Raw genomic sequence first — 12,019 nt, 5'->3', positions numbered from 1 at the left:
CATAAGAAGAGGCTGAGAGTTACAGGTTTGCTCAGCCTTAAGAGAATCTGAAGGGCCTTGTTGCTGTCTACAGCTACTAAACAGGAGAGTGTAGAGAAAGCCAGACTCTACTCAGAGGTGGACATTGACAGAACTAGAGGCAGCGGACATAAGTTGGGACATGGTAAATTACTACTAGATTCAGGATTAAAAAAAAAAAAAAGTTTTTACTATGAGTATGGTCAAACACTGGAGCAAGTTTCCCAGAGAGTTTGTGGAATCTCCATCCAGGGAGGCATTCAGAACATACCTGAACAAGTCCCTGAGCCCTCTGTTCCAACTGGCCTTGCTTGGAGTGGGGCAATGGACTAGATGATGTCCTCATCCAATCTAAATTATTCTGTGAAACTATGAATCTTGTACAGATTTTATGTGTTCATGATACACTGTGGGCCGAGCAGACTCTCATCTAGTTATGGTCCAAGTCGGTGGCATATGAACAATTGTTAAGGAACAACAGCACATGAACTTTGGCTGGCAGGTCTAAGAGCACTGGTAAACTGGAAGAGACTAAGAAAGAGAATTACATCTTTCTCCCTCTAGACTGTAGTCTGTAAACTGAAAGAGAAAGGAACCTAAAATAATTCTGGTGAAATAGATCCAAAGATCCAAATGTGTGAGCCCCAATGTGGAAGAGCCTAACAATAAAATCCCCAGCAGTGCCTGAAAATATCAAGGAGAGGGAAAGCCCAAAAGAACCTTAAAGCTCAAAGTATATTTTAAGATATTCGAGGGAATCTAATGTCAAGGAACCTTGCAAAACATACATAACTATATTTTGAATTCGTTCTCTTGTGAACGAATGTGGGTTGAAGCTATCTTAAATGTCTGGAGCTTGCTTATGAGCAATGCTTACTCAATTGACAGAGCAAGGCTATTCCCCTCCTTCCTTTACCCCATTCAGCCTCTGATAATATTTTCATTTCACCTAATGTATCTTACTGTTCATGGGGATAAATTAATGCATAAGGTGCTAAAAAATAGCACAAGCAACATCATATAAGGTATGATAAATAAAACACGTTAATATACTTTGATCACTTATTATTTATGTGTGGTTTGTGCCTCCAATTCTGAATATTATTTGAGAGAAACAATAAAATTTTATTTTCCTTCTAAACCTTACTTGTTATCTGAAAACTGCTTATGCAACAGCAACTGTTTTTCATGTACCGTAAACCTTTTTTTATATCTATTTAAAACTTATCTTAGCTATCTTACAATTTAGCTGTCTATACCTAGCTTGACATTTAAATAGAGAATTTGGCTGGAATTTAGTTTTTCTTTCTCTGAAATGATAAATCAAGCTCTTCCATAAGAGAAGGGAAAATAATATTTGCTGTTGCTTGCATTTCTCCAATGTAGTGAAAATACTGTGGAAAGTAAAAGGCAATGTTTTTTCTTTTCTAAGAGGCAAGTATAGACACCAGAAGTAGCTATTGTTCTTGTCAGGAGAATGACAACTGTGGATATTAATCTGAACTAAAACATGTGAAAATGTACATTATGCAAAATCTTTTCCAAGCTACTGAAAGACATGTTGTGAGTGGGATTGATGGAAAGGCAGAGGGTTTATTTTCAAGACAGCCTGAGACCCAGCTGATTCAGTGATGACAAGTTCCTTGAAAAGGGTTTCATCGTTTTCAGTATAATAATGGCATTCATTCTAATATTGTAAAGCAAACAAAAAGGTATTGAAATCTTAACCTTTTCATTCTTTCCTCCTGCCATGCTTTTACTGTGTTCAGTTCAGGAAGTAGGGGGGGTGATTTTCAGTGATTTCACAAAAATCCAGTGGATATTTGGATTCATTTTGAGTGAGAAATGGCAACTCAGACTTCGCTAGATGAATGAGAACATAATCAATACAATTTTGGGGTCAATAACATATTTTATTTTTATGTGACATCTCAAAACAGTAGATTGTTTAAATGAAATCTAAAATGGATATAAACAATAACATTTCAGCTCTCCTTAAATATTACATGGTATGTGTGATACTGTGAAAATACAATCATTTTCCATTATTCCACTGACACTTGTAAAAAAAATAGCTTTTAAATTTTCAAAACAGCTTTTTAAAAGTAAATTAACTTTCTTATGCTTAGTATTTCTTACAGAATTTTTTTCTTTTTAAAAAATGTCTTATTTCAGTCAAATTCTAGCCTTCTTTATAAAAGCACAAATTTTGCTTTGATACAGTTCAAATTTAAAATAGAAAAACAAAAAAGAGGAAACTGATTTCTTCCCCCTATTGAAAGTTTATGTAGAAAATTAACAAAACAAAACAGTTCCAGTGCCCACAGATTTGTTCAGTGACTAGGGAGGTAAAGACGTGTAAAAATGAAATTAAAAATATTCATTGTTAACAATTGGAAATTAAGTGAAGTAATAATTTCTTTTGAAATCACAGATCAAATAATTTAAATATGGCTTAAAAGGATGCCCCCTTTTTAGTGGAAAAATGTCAATCAGAATCAATGGAGAGACTCAGCAATTTGGATGTTGCTTAGAGGATAAGGACTTTTATTGTAGGCTGTGTGGCCTAGCTGTGTCCCCTCCCCTAAGATGCTTATTTAGATAGATCTGATTGTCTGGACACAGAAAATACTCTAGTGACTCAGCTCACCTAAGATTTCTCAGTATCTACTGTTCTCTTAAACATCTAAAGTTATATGGTTTGATTCAGATATCTGCAATGTTTGTATTATATAACAACTATATATAGATATACACATGTCATTATTAACCAGTTAGTTACACAAACTTCTAATTTCCTTCACATATATTATAGTGCGACCGTCTGTACCTCCATTCGGCAGTATTTAGAACTTTTCAATACCTTTTTCCTTTTTTTTGTTAAAATTACATTAAAAGTATTTTCTTGAAAATATCTGTTGTCAGACTCATGGCATAAACCTGATTCCTCACAATAGGTGCTTAGAAAAGGATGGTTCTTAACTGATATTAAAGCAGACTTAGTGTATGGTGTAGCCACACATAAACCATGTCCAGAACTATCTCAGTCATTCTGAGATGCTGCTCTTCTGTATGCTGCTCTTCCGTAGCCTACCTAGTTTAATTAGAATTCTTGAAATGACTTTCAAAAGATTGTACTCGTCAAGCCTATAGCTGGCATTCAGGTTTCTCTCCACCTCGAATTCTAACACTCACGACCATTTGAGTACTTCATGTTTCTACTTTGCTCTCTAATTTGATGTTTTTTACTAGATTTTTTGTTTATTTTTAATATGTTGTAGTCAGCATATTTATTTTGTGTCACTTACTTAGCTTGTGATCAAACATTTCAAAAGATTATATCCACAGTGTAAAATATATGAAGTTCACATTATTAGTCCTTAGATACAAGCTATTTCCAGAGCTTTGGAAAAAAAGACAATATACTGTATAGAATAATAGTAAAACAAATTGAATTATCATAAGTGTATAGATTAGTGTGAAACATTTTATGTATCCATTAATAATAACTTTTTAAAAATATTGCTGTAATGATGAAAACCCAGTCTAAACATTAAATCCTTCACTTAACTGCATCAGACATCAGAATATTTGCATTCCTCCTGTTTTTTTTTTCCTTTCTTTCTTTCTTGGATGGAATAATCAGGCATGTTAAATTATAAAATGCAATTGCAGACATCCAATAATTATACATTTCATTTCACTCTAATTTTTTGTATGTGCATAGTTTCATAATTCTCCTTACATGTCTTGATAGTTGCAGACTTCAGGGAAATGTTGAAGCTTTCATGTTGGTTCACACATCATTACACTTTTGGGAAAGTCTTTATCCCATATGATTTTTAGATACTTCAATTCTGAATTTACATTTATCACAACTAGGTAACTGGTTGTTTTTTTCCTGTTTCCACAGAACAAATTTTCAGAGCTCATAATTTTAGAAAATATGAGAAAATGCATTTAAAAAATAGGTGTTTAGAGCATTAAAATGTCAGATTAATTAATCCTAATATTTTCTTTACCAATAAGAGAAACTAATTGTTTATTATTTTACGATATGTATTTGGAATCATGCTTGGTCTATTTTTCTAAGGGTTTTAAGAATGTTCTGAAGAATAGTAGATTATGACAAATATAAAATAAATACAATTTTAGAAAATTATATTACTCCTCAAGGATTTCATGCATTTCCCATGAACTACTGAAGGAAAGGGCCGATATTTTCCCTACCCTTCTGATTTTTTTCACATTTAACAGCTCAAGAACCGAGTGTTAAGAAAAGTAGTTTTTAAAGCTTTCCTAGATTTGGAGCATCACATTCAAATTTTAAAATTAAAAAAAGGCAAAAGGGTCCTATTAAAGTTTTGTGAAAGAACTATAGAAGTACATCGTAATAATGATAAACAATATAGTTTGTCTTTGTGAAATCTGAGAAACTAACAGAATACTTGTTCTTGAAGGGTAGCAATGAGCTGGACGTTAGTGAATGAGATTACATTTGCTATTCTCCACAGTACAATTTTAACCACTGAGCTTTCTAACAGCCATCTAGCAATCCCCTAGTGTTTAGGACTCAATGACTTAGAAAGATCAAAGTGAGAAATCCGCTTCATCAAGATCACTTAGTTCACAACATGGGATTATCAGATACAGATTTAAAAGTACTAGAAAGCTAACAACAAAACCAGTTAATTTTGATGGGGAACAAAGAATGTCGCAAATAATAAGGGAAGCAGAAATGTAACTACTGTTTAGGAAAGCTCTCTTTGAGATATACAGTAACTATATACCGTTTTTTAATTCTACATAAATATTGGTCAGCATTGTTCAGAAAGAAATTATTTATTAAAAAAAGATAAAGTTATTAATCATTCCAAGGAGACTAATTTCAAAGTTACAAGTGTAACAGTCATATTTTGGCCCTAATAAAAGTTATCATTTAGCATATTTTTTATCACAAAATTTCAACAAGGTCAGGAATTTTTAATTAATGATTACAGTTTACTGAAATTAATATTTCCTGGTTGTACATGTTGACAAATTACCTTATATAACTGCTTATTCTCTCATTTAAGAGAATATGGAGAAGTTGAAATTATTCATGAAGTAAATATTGCTGCCTGAAAGAATGGTGATTATATATTTTCTTATAAAATATATCTCTCTATGCATTCATTGAAGTTACAAGGGATGGAACTTATATCATAATTGCTTTATATTCCTGGCCTTACTTCTTTAAAATGTGGACAAACTAAATAGTAGACTTGTTCCCTATAGCATAAGTTGTTTTTTATGAATATAGTAATGATGGAGTAGAATTTCCCACCTTAATTTCTTCATTTGGTCCTAGAAATATTGTCATTTGGTGACATTTACATTTATTTGGGCAGGGTGTGATATCTAAAATATATTTTAATTCTTTTGTTCATCCTTTTTTTCTCCTAGGGTGGGTGCAAGTGTACAGTTTTCCTGTGAAGATAATTATGTGCTGCAAGGTTCTAAGAGCATCACTTGTCAGAGAGTGACAGATACACTGGCTGCCTGGAGTGACCACAGGCCAATTTGCAGAGGTAGGTGCTATTCTTTGGAATTTTTCCTGAAGTTTGGAAGGTAATTTTTAATTTCTCTTTAGAAATGCAATGAAATTATGTTCAAAACAAAGCAAAAAAACATATATATATAATTTATATATCATATATATCTCTCATATATATGTGTGTGTGGATATATATGGTTATATATATTCAAAGATCTTTCTGTAGCTTGAAGTACACAAGCAAAGATGCAGAAACAGTAGCAATTTATGGAGCTAATTTCCTTTTAATAGTTTTCATTTCATTTAATCTTCTTTTTGTCATGTTAAACATTTTAAGTAGAACTAGTTAGTTAGGTTTAGGTTAAACTTTTCTAATTAAATTCCTAAATTGGAGCTCCTCACAATCATATTGTGTTCCTATCAGTCCCAGATATTTACATAGTCCTCATTTTTTTGGTAAAATCCCTTCCCTTTATCTATTTTGCTCAACCTCACAAATGACCTAACCCTCTGAGTTATTTTCTAGATATTTTCTCATTATGGTCTGAACCAATAAATAAGTTCCTCCCCCTGCTTTTAAGGTGGGGGGGGAGGGAGGTGGCTTTTTCTTTGTTTGTATGCAATCTACTGCCTGTAGTAAAAGCACAGAAAACTATGTAAATGCTGTCAAAGTACTCTAGAACTGAGGTATATAGGAAAAATAAAGAGTACATATCTACGTACAGAGCTTTTCCTTTTTCTCAGTAGAAAAATTAATTTGGGTTGCACATTTGGATTGTACATATTAATGAAAGTCTTAACCCTAGAAATGTGCTTGCCTTATGTCCTCCTAGAACCAGACAACCTAGCCAGGACAGGCACTGGAAAACAAGAAAAAACACCACCATTAATTAAAAAAGAAAAAAAAAAAGAAAAAAGAAAAAAGAAATCATACAAATTGTTTGATATACTTTATATGTCATTTTGAGGTAGATCAAAGAGATACTTCTTGTACTCACAAAATATTATGCTGAATGCCAGTTACCAGGGCAGCAAATGATAGACAGACTGTGGAGGGAAGGATTTGCAACACCTGGACCTAAACTTTTGCTTGTTCAAGAATGAGCTGAAGTGTAATCTCACTTATATAAAACTCATATAGTTATTAAAAAAAGGTTTAATTACCTAGTTATTTCATAATACCAAAAGAAAAATATTTTTCTCCTGTTGTCAGAATAGATTTTTCAACTTGTATAATTACATATGTGATATACTTGTCAGTTATGCTTTCTTCATTAAAGAGTGTAAACAGCTGTGGTGGGTTGACCCCAGCCAGCAGGTAAACACCCACCCAGCCACTCGCTCACTCGCCCCCAGCAGGATGGGGGAGAGAACTGGCAGAGCAAAAGCTGAAAAGTCGTGGGTGGACATCAAGACAATTTAATAAATGAAGCAAAGCTGTGCATGCAACCAAGTCAAAATAAGGATTTTATTCACCACTTCCAGTTAGTGGGCAGGTGTTTAGCCATTTCCTGGAAAGCAGGGCCTCTGCACAAGTGATGGTTATGTGGGAAGACAAACCTGTAACCATGAACGTTGCCCACTTCCTCCTCCTTTCCCTGAGGTTTTATCGCTGACCATGTTGTCTAATGGTATGGCATATCCCTTTGGTCAGTTGGCATCAGCTGTCCCAGCTGTTTCCCCTCCCACCTTCTTGCCCACCCCCAGCCTACTTGCTGTCGGGGCAGTGTGAGAAACAGAGAAGGCCTTGATGTTGTGCAAGCGCCACTCAGCAATAGACAAAACACTGGTGAGTTATCAGCACTATTCTAGGTACAAATCTAAACTACAGCACCATACAAGCTGCTATGAAGAAAGTTAACTCCATTCCAGTTAGACCTAATAAAAAAGTCTATAAAGGCAGCTCTTGGATATATTATTACATGTATGTAACATAGGTAATATGACATAGACACATCCATGTAAAGACTGGACAATCTAAAACAGAGTAAAAAAGAAATAAATAAAAATCATACCTCCTACTCTTTCCAGAGCAGCAAAGCACTTGTGATTTAGAAGTGCCTCTTTAACTCGGTGTCTTAGTAGCTCAGTGTATCTAAATGAAAAATCTAAATATACCTTCTCAGTACTTGGTTTCACACTACCGAAGAATAACATGTCCACGCAACTCCACTGCTCACTCTTGTTTGGTGATTTTTTCATCTCTTGAATTTACCGTTGTTTGCTAATACATTGCAGAAATGAGCTGAAGTAATCTATGCATGGTAAAAGTAATGCTCAGCAGAAAGGGGCTATTTGCTGTTGAATTATGTGTGTTATTAGTAGCGTTTGGTGTTCCTTCCAATTTGTTATCTGCAAATTTCTCTATTATGCTTTACTCCCTCCAGTAAATAGGATAATAGGATAAATTAGTCCTGTACTTCCATTAAAACTTCAGTTGGAAAAAAAAGTTACTTTCCTCAAACATACTTCCAAAATTGGAGCTAAAATTTCACAACAGTGTGAGGGTCAAGTCAGCCAGTCTCTAAAAGTTATTTGTTTTTTTTTCTGAACACATATTAACATTGTTTAGGCTGTATGGTGTACAATTCTGGTTCAATATGACAACATTGCATCTGGTGCCCATTTGTGAATGGTGGGAAGTGAAGACACAAGTTTTATTTGTAATCCATATTATTCCCAATCCCTTTAATGACCTTCAAGATGCCAGTATTCATGGTGCTCATACCAAGCATTTAATAATAAAATACATAGTACAAAGAACTGTTTATCACATTTTCTAAATGATCATCAACTTAAAGTGGAAAAGCTGATAAGCTACATGGAACTACTGTGAACTTAATGACTTCAAGCCTATGAAACTTACTGAAGAAGATGAACTTTGCATTTACCCCAGAGTAGTGACTAACAAAGTTCAGAAGTTATGAAGCTGATGAAGTCACAGGAACCATCTTACTGTTGGCAAGTTCCTTCATTATTTACGTTAAACAGTGTCCATGTAATAACCTTACTTACAAGGGCACAGCAGGGGCTGGGAGTCCCCTGGGGACCCTGGAGCAGCGGGGTCACTGCCCCAGGCAGAGAGCAGGGCAGACCAGGGGCAGGCCCAGCCTTGGACACTTGGTCACTGGGCACTTTCCTGTGGATTAGGACAGGCCACAGCCAGGCTGAGACATCAGAGCCTGGATGAGGGTCAGGATCAACAAAGTCTGTAAGCAGGCACGAGCATGGCTGTGGTAGAACTGCAGACAGCTGCTCCTGAGACATTGCTCAGGCAGAGACTGATAGTCCAGGCCCACCATGAAATGGATTCCCTGGGCCCACAGGCAAGGAGTGGTGGGAGGCCCCAGGTATGGCTGGTCAGGGCAGTTTAGGCCTGTTAGTGCCCTCAGGAACCGAATGGTGCTAATGCAAATGTTCCCAGTTTTCTTGAATTCCAAACAGAAACCTTACAGCAATTCATTCTTGTTTTCTGTAAGTGATATGCAAGGCTATCTAACAATTTTTGTGCAATGTTTTGCAGTAACTCCATTTCCTAAACAGGCCTCTGGGCAGAACTTCAGTCGTAGCTCTTGCTTGCCTTCCCCCCTGCCTCCTTTTTTTTTCTTCCTCCCAAAATTCAAATAGGAGAAGGGTAAGAGAATAAGAGCTTGACTGAAAAAAGATCTGAAAGGGCAATGTTTCCTAGCCTTTCTTCTTTGTGGATAGCTGGAGAAGGTAGAAAATGTATTCCAAAGCTTATTGCTATACAGTTGTACCTCTGGATGAGTTCCTACTGTAGCAGACCTTGTGCAGGATGAACTGAAAATAAATTAATAACTATTACTTATTGGCTAGTTGCGGTGGTGGAGGTATGGTGCTTCTACCAGTGACTGGAATGAGAATGTCCTCTATTTCAGATCATATGAATCTGCTCTTGCTATTCTGGCAATTAAAACAATATATTCTGCTTGATACAGCAGCAATGTGCCAAGCTTTCTGTATTGCTTTCTGAGGATGCCGGGGGCCCCTCCCTCACCCCTTTTGTATTTTTCTTTTTTAGGCAGCATATGGTGGCATACTTAAATGTGATTAGTTCTTTTTTTCCATGTTAAGCACAGACATCTTGTTAATAATTGTCAGTGATGCTTTGGTAGAATTACCTATGTGGATGAGGGGTTTGTTTGGCTTCTACTGAGATCGTTATGGAAGATTTCCATGTGAAGTGTCTGATACTTAAGTGAAATTCATGGAAGTATATTAAGACAGTTTCTATCATAAACATAGATAGTTTTAGACATTTTCACAGAAAACTGAGTCCTAGCTGAATCAATCTAGACATGGAGTTATAGTTAGTTGTCAAAGTCTAGTCTCTAACATAGCAACAAAGGACCAAATGCTGGTAGCAGATTGTGATGGAAGGATAGAAAATCTGAAAGTAATTTTCCTCTAGTTTCCTTATTTTCCATTTGTACCAGTCACACTTCTATTAATGCAGAAGATCAGGCTTCCTCCCAGCAAGTTTGTGAGGTAAAGAAATGCTTATATTTCATTCTTCAGAACAGAGGCAGCCACAGAGAAAGAAAAAACTAAAGTTTTCCAAAGTACCAGAAATATGTTGGGTACTTTAATCCAATATTCAGAAAAAGAATGACCAAGTTTTTAAGGAATGTAGTAGTTCCTCTTGCCAGTACTGAAACTTAAGTAACTGAAGAATCTAAATTACATCAAAAGTTAATGGAAGTTATGCAGATAATTTCTGAGATTCAGATATTTGAAGATATACAGTATCTAAATACTTAGAAATAGTATGATCTAGACTTTCTGTTTTAGCATGTTGCCAAAGTGCTGTAGTACCATAAACCTGACAGTGGAATTTTAAAATGTTCTGAGTTCTATAACTCCATTTGATGTCACTGTAACTTATATGTCTAAATATTTTTTCAATACTTTGAGACACTGAAATATTTTAGGAAGTTTGAATATTTTAGAAAATCTATCCATAATGCTCTTTGGAAAATAACTTAATTTGTAAAGTAATTTATTTTCAAAATGTTAGCTATCCAGATTTGCTGAATGTGACAGAAGGATTGTGATGGTTTCACAATTGAATCTGTGCTTTACAAAAGTCAGGCTACTGCCTAGAACTATTTTATATTTTTTTCTTTTTAATTTTATTTCTTCTGGTGTAAAGACCTAAAACGCCATGGAAGTTTAGGTTGAAGATATGCTGTTACATAGAGTCAAACACTGTGATCTATGTTTTTTTCTCCCCAAACATGGAGAAATCATGAAGGAGAGCACATACTGGCCCTTCTTACATTCATACATAGAAGGGTCCCTCCATCCAATTCGAGAGGGTAAATCTCTCTCTAAATAGAATATTGATATGATAATTCTGAGAAATTAATTTACATAAAGTAAGAATAAAGTAATGTAAATGTTGGGCTGATTAATTGAAAAGTGCCAGTTTCCTTCCTCTGTAGGTCATTTTTCAGGATTTTTTTGACTGACTCAAACATCTTCAAAGGCAGATTGTTATAGAATATATCAGCATATACTTTCATGGCAAGTTGTTATTAATGCTATGGCAATTTTATAATGTTTCTTTTAAACAGAGCAACTGATCAAAAGCAATCTGATTTATGGTTTATCATTTTAGCTAGAACATGTGGTTCTAACTTACGTGGACCAAGTGGGATTATTACCTCACCAAACTATCCAGTTCAATATGAAGACAATGCACACTGCGTGTGGGTCATTACAACAACTGATCCAGAAAAGGTATGCTGCTTCTCTTTGTCTCAATTCAGACTGTAGAATTTTGGATCTGTCTTAAAATTATTTCATACATATTTGCACGAATGCATGAACACATGCAAGTGTATGTTCATTTCAACACAAAAACGACCAGAGTAGAGATGTTAAGAAAATATATCAGGCACTAGAAAAAAAAAAAAAAAAAATTAGTAATATCTGTGAAAATGTCCACTCAGAGTAATAGCTCTCAATTAAAGTTTCCAAGTTACAAATACATTTTCTAATGAAATACATAAGATCGTATTCAAAATCACACATTGCTAAATGAGTTGATAGTGGATTTTTCAAGCCGCATTTTGATGCTTACTCATTGTTGAATCTTAGCATACAAACAGACTTACATCTAAGTACTTTGTCTGATTTCGTTAGGTGTTTTGCTACTTACCTCATTTCTCTTTTCAATCCACTGTTTTCAAATAATGATTCTAAATACATAACTATTAATAATTATGCATAGAATGGTAGTCATAATTAAGTATTCTTATTACACTGCAGTGTCCTGAGATGCATTTTTACTTTTGTTTCTGTAAAATCAATTTACTTCCTCAATAAAGGACAGACCCCCTACTGATAAGAAAAAAAATGAAGTAAAAAAATCTTTCACTTATATTTTATTTTTCTGTAGCAAAATGCTGAATAAATGAGTTACAGTAAGTTGAAGAATGT

The 12,019-nt window shown here is 34.7% G+C and overlaps 1 protein-coding gene across 1 annotated transcript in view; it reads left to right on the top strand.

Moving 5' to 3' along the window:
• CSMD1 (CUB and Sushi multiple domains 1) overlaps positions 1-12,019 on the top strand; it is a 1,308,402-nt gene that overhangs the window by 859,676 nt on the left and 436,707 nt on the right. The window contains exons 9-10 of the mRNA XM_072855145.1: positions 5,464-5,588; positions 11,196-11,317. Coding sequence (XP_072711246.1) covers positions 5,464-5,588; positions 11,196-11,317 — 247 coding nt within the window. The remainder of the gene's footprint in view (positions 1-5,463; positions 5,589-11,195; positions 11,318-12,019) is intronic.

Source organism: Ciconia boyciana, chromosome 3 (genome assembly GCF_034638445.1).
Source record: "Ciconia boyciana chromosome 3, ASM3463844v1, whole genome shotgun sequence".
Taxonomy (NCBI): Eukaryota; Metazoa; Chordata; class Aves; order Ciconiiformes; family Ciconiidae; genus Ciconia; species Ciconia boyciana.
This window is presented reverse-complemented; position numbering and strand designations above follow the sequence as displayed.